General features: G+C 41.1%; 1 protein-coding gene across 3 annotated transcripts in view; it reads right to left on the reverse strand.

Moving 5' to 3' along the window:
• LOC140199342 (ATPase family AAA domain-containing protein 2-like) overlaps window positions 1-12602 on the reverse strand; it is an 80206-nt gene that overhangs the window by 38352 nt on the left and 29252 nt on the right. For all 3 annotated transcript variants that reach the window (XM_072261230.1, XM_072261219.1, XM_072261240.1), the window contains 3 exons: window positions 1247-1406; window positions 1032-1143; window positions 428-521 (listed from right to left, as the gene is read on the reverse strand). In XM_072261230.1, the coding sequence (XP_072117331.1) occupies window positions 428-521; window positions 1032-1143; window positions 1247-1406 (366 nt within the window). The remainder of the gene's footprint in view (window positions 1-427; window positions 522-1031; window positions 1144-1246; window positions 1407-12602) is intronic.

The raw sequence follows: 12602 nt of genomic DNA on the forward strand, positions 1-12602 counted from the left end.
AAGCGGATTTTCAAACAAAACTAAATACTTAAAAATTATTACATAACTAGATGGTAGTCTAACTCAAACAATGGGAGATGCATGAAAGTAACTAATTCAAATTAGGGCATAATAATACACAGAATATAAAAACATACAGGTATTGTACAACACAGCTTTAACCGCATATAGTACTATTCACAAAGACATTAGACACTAGCCTATAGAAGATAGATAGAAACCTATAACACAAGTCTTGGTAATTCAGTCTGTTGTAATTAATGTACATTGTGATTCTTTAAAACTTAACTAATTCAGTCCCACTCATTGATGGCACTTTAAGCACAAAGACTTTAGTTGCACTTTGATGCAAAATGTGTTAGAAAAATAGAAAGGTTTCTTCAAAAGGAAGTCACAGGATTGTTTATGCTTGACTAGTGTCCCTTACCAGCACTACCATCTTCATGATACTCTGAGGTTTCTTCATCTATTGTTTGAGTTGTTCTTTTCTTTTTCACACATGAAAACACATCCAGATTCTCCTTCACAAACAGGAAAAGGACAGTATCAATGGAACACTAATGCAAAACTTTAAGAGCTTTACCCGTCTGAGGGGACCACATTTGGCCTCACTCAGTTTTACACCTTGGTTAAAACAAGAGAGCTTAAAAAGTGGTCAATGGAAAAGAAAGGCATGCATATCTGAAGTATTTTTCATAACCATTTCATGGTAATCCAAAGCATTTCAGAGCCACTGAAGTGTCTGAGCTGCAAGGTTGATTGTAATGTAGGAAATAAGACAGCAAATTTGTGTACAGTAAACTCCCACGAATGCAACCAGATGATCTGATTTATGTCACTGTTTGAGGAATAATTGCCAGGGCAACAGAATAACTCTCCTACCATTCTTCCAATAAATAAATAAATACATCACTGGGAGAACATTTACATGCAACTCAGAAAACCACCTGGACATCATTTAAATCTCAATAAAGTTTTTTCTCAGTGCAACACAGGAGTAAAATTATGCATTGCTCAAAGTATAAACCTACCTCCTCCTCTTCTTCTGTATCGTTGAGTACTCTTAAATTCTCCAATTCTCTCATTCTCTTACGACGCAGTTTCTTCATGTCATCCATTTTCTGCAAAACTGCTTCAGCAGTGCTGGTCAATGTTTAGAATGAAAAAAAAAGTTTCTGGTTACAGACAGCAATAGGTCAATTCCTAATAACTGAATCTTAAGCACAAAGATTTTCTCAGCTCTTACTTTGTGATCAATTTATCAAAGAGCACAGATTGGTTTAAAGTGTTGTAGCGATTTCTTCGGAGCCGACAACTGCGCCGCACCTCTGTATCAGTACCACCTTCTTGCACACTATTCACCTCCATTTTTGATCTGCGGCACTGGACTGATCGGGTGTTGGGAGCTGTATTCATTGGAAAGAATAGCATGCATTACCATTAACCATGCTCAACATATTTCATTAACAACTTGTCTTACAGAACCACCTATGATGCAAAGTACACTACAGTGCACCAATAAGGAAAGTCAAAGAAAATTAATATAAACTTTAAAAGCAAAAAAACCAAGAAAATTGAAGTGGGGAAACAATTTTATGCAAGATTAGATTAGTGCAAGGATTTTAAAGAGATCAATTAAAACAGTAAACAATAGGAATTCTGCAGATGCTGGAAATTCAAGCAACACACATCAAAGTTGCTGGTGAACGCAGCAGGCCAGGCAGCATCTGTAGGAAGAGGTGCAGTCGACGTTTCAGGCCGAGACCCTTTGTCAGGACTAACTGAAGGAAGAGTAAGAGATTTGAAAGTTGGAGGGGGAGGGGGAGATCCAAAATGATAGGCGAAGACAGGAGGGGGAGGGATGGAGCCAAGAGCTGGACAGGTGATAGGCAAAAGGGGTTACGAGAGGATCATGGGACAGGAGGTTCGGGAAGAAAGACAGGGGGGGGGGGGACCCAGAGGATGGGCAAGAGGTATATTCGGAGGGACAGAGGGAGAAAAAGGAGAGTGAGAGAAAGAATGTGTGCATAAAAATAAGTAACAGATGGGGTACGAGGGAGAGGTGGGGCCTAGCGGAAGTTAGAGAAGTCGATGTTCATGCCATCAGGTTGGAGGCTACCCAGACGGAATATAAGGTGTTGTTCCTCCAACCTGAGTGTGGCTTCATCTTTACAGTAGAGGAGGCCGTGGATAGACATGTCAGAATGGGAATGGGATGTGGAATTAAAATGTGTGGCCACTGGGAGATCCTGCTTTCTCTGGCGGACAGAGCATAGATGTTCAGCAAAGCGGTCTCCCAGTCTGCGTCGGGTCTCGCCAATATATAAAAGGCCACATCGGGAGCACCGGACGCAGTATATCACCCCAGTCGGCTCACAGGTGAAGTGTTGCCTCACCTGGAAGGACTGTTTGGGGCCCTGAATGGTGGTAAGGGAGGAAGTGTAAGGGCATGTGTAGCACTTGTTCCGCTTACACGGATAAGTGCCAGGAGGGAGATCAGTGGGGAGGGATGGGGGGGACGAATGGACAAGGGAGTTGTGTAGGGAGCGATCCCTGCGGAATGCAGGGGGGGAGGGAAAGATGTGCTTAGTGGTGGGATCCCGTTGGAGGTGACGGAAGTTATGGAGAATAATATGTTGGACCCGGAGGCTGGTGGGGTGGTAGGTGAGGACCAGGGGAACCCTATTCCTAGTGGGGTGGCAGGAGGATGGAGTGAGAGCAGATGTACGTGAAATGGGGGAGATGCATTTAAGAGCAGAGTTGATAGTGGAGGAAGGGAAGCCCCTTTCTTTAAAAAAGGAAGACATCTCCCTCATCCTAGAATGAAAAGCCTCATCCTGAGAGCAGATGCGGCGGAGATGGAGGAATTGCGAGAAGGGGATGGCGTTTTTGCAAGAGACAGGGTGAGAAGAGGAATAGTCCAGATAGCTGTGAGAGTCAGTAGGCTTATAGTAGATATCAGTGGATAAGCTGTCTCCAGAGACAGAGACAGAAAGATCTAGAAAGGGGAGGGAGGTGTCGGAAATGGACCAGGTAAACTTGAGGGCAGGGTGAAAGTTGGAGGCAAAGTTAATAAAGTCAACGAGTTCTGCATGTGTGCAGGAAGCAGCGCCAATGCAGTCGTCGATGTAGCTAAGGAAAAGTGGGGGACAGATACCAGAATAGGCACAGAACATAGATTGTTCCACAAACCCAACAAAAAGGCAGGCATAGCTAGGACCCATACGGGTGCCCATAGCTACACCTTTAGTTTGGAGGAAGTGGGAGGAGCCAAAGGAGAAATTATTAAGAGTAAGGACTAATTCCACTAGACGGAGCAGAGTGGTGGTAGAGGGGAACTGATTAGGTCTCAAATTCAAAAAGAAGCGTAGAGCTTTGAGACCTTCCTGATGGGAGATGGAAGTATATAAGGACTGGACATCCATGGTGAAAATAAAGCAGTGGGGGTCAGGGAACTTAAAAAATCATCGAAAAGTTTAAGAGCGTGAGAAGTGTCACGAACATAGGTCGGAAGGGATTGAACAAGGGGTGATAAAACAGTGTCAAGGTATGCAGAAATGAGTTCGGTGGGGCAGGAGCAAGCTGAGACAATAGGTCGGCTAGGACAGGCAGGTTTGTGGATCTTGGGTAGGAGGTAGAAACGGGAAGTGCGGGGTGTGGGAACTATAAGGTTGGTAGCAGTGGATGGGAGATCCCCTGAGCGGATAAAGTCGGTGATGGTGTGGGAGACAATGGCCTGGTGCTCCTTAGTGGGGTCACGATCGAGGGGTAAATAAGAGGAGGTATCCGCGAGTTGTCGCTGTGCCTCGGCAAGGTAGAGGTCAGTACGCCAGACTACAACAGCACCCCCCTTATCGGCGGGTTTAATAATAAGGTAATTCAATACACAAGTTTGGTTACTGTGCATGCATGGGTATGTGGAAAGCGAGATAAATAGTGTTGATGAAAAACAGGCTCAGATAGAAGTATGACATCGTGATAACAGAAATTGCGAAAAAAGACAGAACTAAGCATTAAATATTTCTAATTACAAGGCATACAGGAAGTATGGGAAGTATGGGAAGGAAAGAAACAAGGAAAAGAAGTGTTAATTAAAGAAATTCCAACGCTGGAGATAGAAGGTCGAAAGAGGGGTCAACAGAGCTGTGAAATAGTCAAACAGTAAAGGAAGCATTACAGTCTTGTGTGTGATCAGCAGTGAATGGAAATGATATAAAGCATCAAATATGCAGGACAACTGTCGAAGTACAAAAAAAAAGTAGTTACAGGGGGATGGGGGTTGCTTTAATGATTCCAATGTAAACTAAGACCATAATAACGTTAAGAGCAAAGGGTGAAGAATTTCTAAAATGGGTGATGGTTATTTTTCCAGGGCACTTAGTTTTTCATCCACAGTAGTCAGATGTGGTTCTGGAGTCTGAAGTAGGTCAAATGTACTCAGCTATGCGAAGGAGATAATGATTGAACCCACAGGAGGGGGAAAAAAAAGGAACAAAATTGAAAGTAATTCATCAGTGGAAATCAATTTTAATGAAATGAGTGGATCTAGTTAAGTTTGAACCAAACACTGGCAGGCAAAACTGTAACAGAACAATGGGCTGGCTGCCTGCAAGGAAGAGAAGATTAAGAGAGAACTGTGGTACTTCCCCAAAACAAGCAAATGGAAAACAAGCAGAGTTCTCTAAAAAAAAATAAACTGCTAATATAAAGCAAGATTAAACTGCATATGACATACAGAACTACAAAAACTTGGAAGAACCAGGCTGATTCAAAACAATGCCAAGAGTAAATGGACAGTTAAAAAGAGAAACAAAGAATGCACAATAAAAAACTTAGTTGATAAAATAAATGGGAACTGAAGAGTTCTATTGGCATAATAAAGCACAAAAGGCTTGAATATAGAGGAATGGAACCCATAAAGCACATAAATTGGCACTTTCACATGCATACTAAGGACACTATTAAGGCACAAAATGTGAACTTTGCATTCTATATCAGGGACTTGGCTATTTCCAAAGTAACTGTGATAATTGAGATAGTGATAGGACACAGTTGGATACCACATGTTAGCACAGGATCTGATAGAAAAGTCACCAAAACAATTTGAGTTCTGAGGGAAGTATGGGAGGAAACAGCAGGGATTCTAGTCAATATCTACCAATGTTCTTAGAATATAGGATTAATGCAAGAGGATTCGACATGAGCAGATATTACTCTCCTTTTAAAATGGGAGCAAGGATAAACCCATAAACTGTAGGCCAGTCAGCTTAATTTCAGTAGATGGAAAAAATTGATGCAGAATGGGATTGAGAGTTGGCTGAAGAAAGATGAACAAGGCAAGCATGGATTTGTTGAAGCCAAACCATGTTTTTTGATTAGGTAATATATAGATTTGATAAAATGCAATGGGCTTCAGGAAAGCTTTCTGATCAAGTACTTCAATAGGCTTATCAGCAAGCTATGCAATATGGTATACGTAAATGATACAGACAGTGTGAGGCTGAAACTGATTAAGTAACAGGTGAATGACTGTTTGTCAGACAAGAGGAAGTTAAATAGTAGCCATCAGTATTGGGAACCCCTCTCCCCACCCCCGCCATATTAATGACGAATTCAAGGCCATAAACCATAGTTTCTAAATTTGCAGACACTGAACATAAATAGGCTAGTGGAAGGGTCAGAAGCATAACAGATGAAGCTCAACGCAATAAAGTGCAAGGTGACATCTTCTGTAGGAAGAATAAGGCACAGTATAAATGATACTGTTCTAAAAGGGGTGCATAGCACAGGATCTGGTGGTACGTCTGAATAAGTCATTGAAAATAGTAGGGCAAGATAAGAACGCTGTTAATAAAGCATACAGCTTTGGGATTTATTAACTGTAGCAGAATCTAAAAGCAGGGAAGTTATACAATGATAAAACATTGGTCCAGCCTGAGCTGGAGCATTGAACTCAATATTAGTCACTACATTATAAATAGAATGTGAAGATATTCAAGTGAGTCCATGAAAGAGTAAAAATGGATCCCGGATGGAGGAATTACAGGTATATGGACAGATTAGAGAAGTTCGGAGTCTTTGAAGAGAAAACAGAGTGAAGATTAAATATGTATACAACGTGAGGGGCCTGGATAGAACATTCAGTGGCAACTGATGCCTTTCGGGGTGTAGTCAAGGACAAGAGGTCACAGGTATGAAGTGGATGAGAAATAACTGACAAGAATAACAATTTTATACAGATATGGCTGGAAACCTGGAACACAATGTATGCAGATATGAGACAGGTTCCATTATGGTCTTCAAGGGAAAACTGGATGCAGAGGGAAAAATATGCAATGCTGAGGGGAAATAGGCAATAGTGTAACTGGAACATCAGTGCAGAGTTGATGGGACAAATAGCCTCCTTCCCTTCTGTAATTATTTTATGAATTGTGTTCATTGACCTACCATATCTTCTCATTCAGCAACCGAAAAATGTAAGAATTTCATTATGCTCAAATTTCATGGCATCCTCTTCCTATCCAGTTATCTCTTTCAATCCTTAAGCCTTTATTTTACTCTCTACCCAGCTTTCACCCAAGCCTTGTAAATGTATTCCTAAGCCTTTCCACCTTTCTAACTGTTATGTTTTGTAATTTCAAAACATTAAACTAATTCAAAGGAGACCAAGAGAGCTGAGAGATGTGGGTCTTAGCTTGTTCTTCATTTTAGTGAGGTGCGCACATATCACGTGGTAGCATGGTGCATGCAATTCACCGATTTATACACAACCTGTAATGAATTATTTAAATGAACATGAATACTTAATCAAAATATATATACATTCACACAGTTTTCCTTTCTTGGTGAGGTGCGCACACATGACGTGGTGGTGTAATGGCGTATGCCATTCACGTACTTCTTACATATAACCCATAACGAATTGTGCAATCAAATAAAGAATGCTGAATCCAACAACATATTTCAATATTACTCAAATATTACAGAAATATTAAATACACAACACTCCTCCCTGCTTAGCTATGAACTCCAACTCAATATGGAATGCATTTCAACTATATGCTATATAACTACCACAGACATCCGCAGCAAAGTAAATTTTAAATATGCCATTCAGGCCTAAAGATTTAACCTCTGGAGGAACTCTTACTCATGAGAGCATCTTGGTCTCAAGAAGGTACATTTAGTTCACTGGATTAAAACTAGAGTATTAATCGTTATTCTGCTCCCTTTATAGAAACATAGAAAACCTACAGCACAATACAGGCCCTTCGGGCCTCAAAGTTCTGCCGAACATGTCCCTACCTTAGAAATTACTAGGCTTACCAATAGCCCTCTATTTTATCTCCTCTGTACCTACTCCCCAGCACCTTAAACCTGTGTCCTCTTGTGGCAACCATTTCAGCCCTGGGAAAAAGCCTCTGACTACCCACACGATCAATGCCTCTCATCATCTTATACACCTCTGTCAGGTCACCTCTCATCCTCCGCCACTCCAAGGAGAAAAGGCAGAGTTCACTCAACCTATGCCCCCCAATCCAGGCAACATCCTTGTAAATCTCCTCTGCACCCTTTCTACGGCTTCCACATCCTTCCTGTGGTGAGGCGACCAGAAATGAGCACAGTACTCCAAGTGGGGTCTGACCAGGGTAGGGTCCTATATAACTGCAATATTACCTCTCGGCTCCTATATTTAATTCCACGATTGATGAAGGCCAATACACTAACCAGTCAACCTGCGGAGCTGCTTTGAACGTCCTATGGACTCAGACCCCAAGATCTCTCTGATCCTCCACACTGCCAAAAGTCTTACCATTAATAGTATATTCTGCCATCATATTTGACCTACCAAAATAAACCACTTCACACTTATCTGGGTTGAACTCCATCTGCCACTTCTCAGCCCAGTTTTGCATCCCATCAATGTCCTGCTGTAATCTCTGACAGCCCTCCACACTATCCACAACACCCCCAACCTTTGTCATCAATGATCTTATCTCTCTTCCTGGTTTTCACATGCATAACATCAACTGATGAATCCTCTGTTTTCTTATCTCCACAGACTCCTTCCTTTTTGTTCTTCCATTCATCCAGCAGGGCATCTACTTTTACAAGCAGCTTTTTTTTTTTAAAAAAAAGTGTCCACCTTGAAATTCATGCAATAACTTCAGTGCATGCAGCTAGATTCTGGTTCTTTATACTCCCAAAAGCCAAATGCTTGCAACTTTCCTGGAGCTCCTTGACCATCTTCCAGTTTAAAACCAAGCCACATTTTGCACATATCAGAAGCTTTCACAGATATGTTGCCACAAAATCCGTTGTAGTCAGAGCATGCTTTTGTCACTTTCACAACTCCCCTGAGCAGCATGATCCTTCGTTGGTCCAATACGCTTTCCAACCAGAGGCACAGATATTGGCATCAACAGCTGCTTGCCCTCTGTTGGGCAACAGTTCATGGTGTACAGCATGGAGACATTTGTGGCACCATCCAGTACCTTTCTTAATTCACTTTCAGTTGACTATTGCAGGGTTGTGTATGGATCTCCAATCAGGTTGTAGCTGTCTCAGACAATCATGGCCTCATAATGCTGGCCTTCCTGTTTTTACCACATTCAAGCTCAATGTGGTTTGTTGGTTGTTGTATTTCACTTTTACAAATGCCATTCCCACAGGAGTTACATTTACTCCAATATACGTTCTTAGTTGGATAGCTGCAGGCTTCAGTTCAGTATTTTTGAAAAACCATTTAAAGTAATTTTGTGGACTAGCTCAAACAGCCGAGCCAGTGTCCAATTCCATTTTAATTAATTTGCTGTTTACTTCTAGCATTAGCCATATTGCTTGTCTATTATTAGTTTCCAGATTTTTCATCAACAGCATGCAGATTAGTACTCTTTTTGAAACTTGACTTCCAGTTTTTTCCCTCTTCTCCATGCAGACCATTTATTTTTGGTCTGCCCGACATGCTCCTTGTATGTACTCCACTTTGTTGCATTTACTGCAAGTTTTGCCTTTAAACTTGCATTGATCTGGTGCATGTGAGCCACTGCGCCAACGATAACACAACGTGTTCAGCAGGTTGGCCTCCATCTGAATGTTTCAATTTTGTTCATGACTGCAGCTCAATTGCATCTGTCTGCAGTTTTCATTGATACAATAATTTCAACTGCTCTTTTGAATGTGAGTTATGTTTCAGTTACGAGCAGTTTTTGAATGCTTTCTTGCAAAGTTTCACAAACTAAATGATCTCTCAGTGCATCATTAAGGCCATTATCAAACTGACAATGCTCAGACAATCTCTTCAATTCAGCCACACACGCTGAAATGGATTCTCCTTCCTATTGATTCCGCTTATGAAACTTAAGTGTTTTGCGATCAACAATGGCTTTGGTTCTAAAAGTAGCTGCATTACTTTCACAATATCAGCAAAGCTAATTTCTGCTGGTTTGGTTGGAGCAGCAAAATAGGTACTCTTTTCTCATTGGCTATTTCATTTGTTTTGAAACCGTGTTCAATTAGCTCAGTATACACAAGTCAGGTACCCATTGAGCAATCGAACACATCAATCTTTCTGATGTAGCCAGCCAGTTCTGCTCATTTAAAAAGAATTTATCACCCCTCTCATACCCACTGTTCATGAACCCATAATTCTTCCATTTTCTGCCTTTTTAAAGTAACTTTATTGTATCTTCCCTTCTGAAGATGTACTGCACTGCTTTTTTAAAAAAAAATAAACTCGACCATTCCTCTGTGTTCTTTTTTAAAACTCGGACATCTCACTGTGCTTCAACAGGTCGGTAGCCACCTGGGGTTAGTTTTAAAAATATGTCACCAATATTATGTTGTGCAACTTCAAAAAGTTAAGCTAATTCAAAGGAAAACAAGACAGCAATCTTTACTTTAAGCAAGGCACACACATATCACGCAACTGCAAGATGACATACAGTTGCAAGAAAAAGTTTGTGAACCCTTTGCAATTTCCTGGATTTCTGCATTAATTACTCATGAAATGTGGTATGATCTTCAGTTAAGTCACAATAATAGACAAACACAATCAGCTTAAACTAACACAAAGTACTCCTCTGCAATACTGAGTACGCCATTTAAACAATTATAGTCTAGGTTCAAAAAAGTACGTGAACCTCTGGGGAAATGCCTTCTACAAAAGCAATTTGGAGTCAAGTGTTCCAATCAATGAATGCTGAAGAGGTGAAAAAGAACCCAAGGGTAGCAAGCAGCAAAAGACCTGCAGAAATCTCTAGAACTTGCTAAAATCTCTACCCATGTGTCCACTTTAAGAAAAACACTGAACAAGAATAGTGTTCATGGAAGGGCGCCTCAGAGGAAACCACTGCTCTCCAAAGAAAAAAAAACATTGCTGCACATCTCAAGATTGCAAAAGACCACCTGGATGTTCCACAACACTTCTGGGACAATGTTCAATGGACAGATGAGACAAAGTTGAACTTTTTGGCAGAAATGCACACTGCTATGTTCAGAAGAAAAATGGCACTGTACAACACCAGCAAAACCTCATCCCAACTGTGAAGCAGGGTGGAAGGAGCACAATGGTTTAGGGCTACTTTGCTGCCTCAGGACCTGGACAGCTTGCAATCGTCGAGGGAACAGTAAATTCATAATTGCATCAAGAAATTGAAAATCAGGGTAGTGCTCCATCACCTGAAACTTAATAGAAGTTGGATGATACAAGACAATGATCCAAAACACAAGAGTAAATCAACAAAATGGTTTATAAAGAAGAAAATTTGTGTTTTGGAATGGCCTAGTCAGAGTCCAGACTTCACCCAATTACAATGCCCTGAAGAGGGCTGTTCATGCAAGGTATCTCAGAAATATTGATGAACTGAAAGTTTTGTATGGAGGAATGGTTGTGCGAGTCTGATCAGCAGCTACAGGAAACATTTGGTGGAGGTTATTCCTTCTAAAGGAGGTTCTACCAGTTATAAAATACAGGTTTCCCCCACTATCCGAAGGTAGAGCGTTCTGATGAAATGGTTCGTAAGCCGGAATGTCATATGGTGAATAAGCAATTACCATTTATTAATATGGGAAAAATTTTTGAGCGTTCCCAGACCCAAAAAAAACCTACAAAATCATGCCAAATAACAAAACCTAAAATAACAGTAACATATAGTAAAAGCAGGAATGATATGATAAATACACAGCCTATATAAAGTAGAAGTACTTTTCTACACTGTCTAGTGCAGCGAAAATCCCACGGCAGCACTCTCGGCAGAAACACTCTCTCCAATAACCTTTAAGCTATGAAGCTGCCAAATCATATCATACCAAATAACACAAAAATACACAGCCTATATGAAGTAGAAATAATGTACGTACAAGTAGCCAAACTCACTATTGCCGTATTTATTGTTGATGGTTTGAAGCCTTTAAAATCGTTCACTGCTTCGGGACATAGTTTCCTCCAAACGCCATTTCTCATCGAGACTGTTAGCCTATCGAGAGCATCTCCAATGTTGGCGATTGCCAGTTTTATATTGTAGTCTTTCCAGATCTCTCGCAAAGACGCTTCGGAGTTGCCCTCTGTCAACAGCACTTACAATAAAACACATCACATTTTGCGTTTCGTAAGCCTTAATTGTGGCTATTAGGCCTTGATCGCATGGCTGCAGCAACGATGTTGTATTCGGCAGTAAGAACGTAACACGGATGTTACTGCCATACTCAGTAATGGCAGGCGGATGAGCAACACAATTATCGACAATCACAAGACACCTATAATCGAGGTTATTTTCTCTACAGTATTGTTCAACAAAAGGACTAACGTATCCACTCACGTGCTCAGAAAAAATCACTTGGGTGTTCCAACCACTTGGATGTGAACGGAACACAACGGGAAGTGTTTTCTTATCAACGCCTTTAAGTGCCCTCGGATTTTCTGAATGGTACACTAATAGAGGCTTAGTGGCGTTAATAATGGGCATCAGGGTAAACCTGTCCTTCAATGCCTTGTGTCCCTCAGCCTGCTTTTCTTCTATTGAAATAAGTGTCTTGCTCAGCAATTTTTTCCAATAAATTGCAGTTTCGTCACAGTTAAACACTTGCTCATAAGAATAACCACCTTCTGTAATTATTTTCTTCAGTTCTGCTGGGAACTTTTCAGCAGTTTCAGTATCAGCTGAAGCACTCTCTCCGGCAAACGTTACACTATGAAGCTGCCCTCGCCTCAGAAACCGATCAAGCCACCCATGACTACTTTAAATTCCACTTTCGCAACACTTTCATCACCATCGTCCACTGCTTTCTGTTTCAGCTTATTAAAAAGAGTGACTGATTTCTCCGTAAGTATAAGAAAACTTAACGGAACACCACACTTTGTACACCCATCAATCCACTCAAGCAATAGGCTTTCCATTTTATCCATCACTGGATGCCGACTAAGAGAGACCACTTTGCTATGAGCAGAACCAACAGTAACATCGGCAGCTTTCAAAATTCTTTCTCTCTGCGTATAATAGTGCGAATGGTGGACGCAGGCAAGTTCAACGCATGGACAATGTCCTTACTTCGTTCACCATGATCGAAACACTTAATTATGCCTAGTTTTACGCTAAGCGTAA

The sequence above is a fragment of the Mobula birostris genome, chromosome 1 (genome assembly GCF_030028105.1).
Source record: "Mobula birostris isolate sMobBir1 chromosome 1, sMobBir1.hap1, whole genome shotgun sequence".
In the NCBI taxonomy this organism is placed as follows: Eukaryota; Metazoa; Chordata; class Chondrichthyes; order Myliobatiformes; family Myliobatidae; genus Mobula; species Mobula birostris.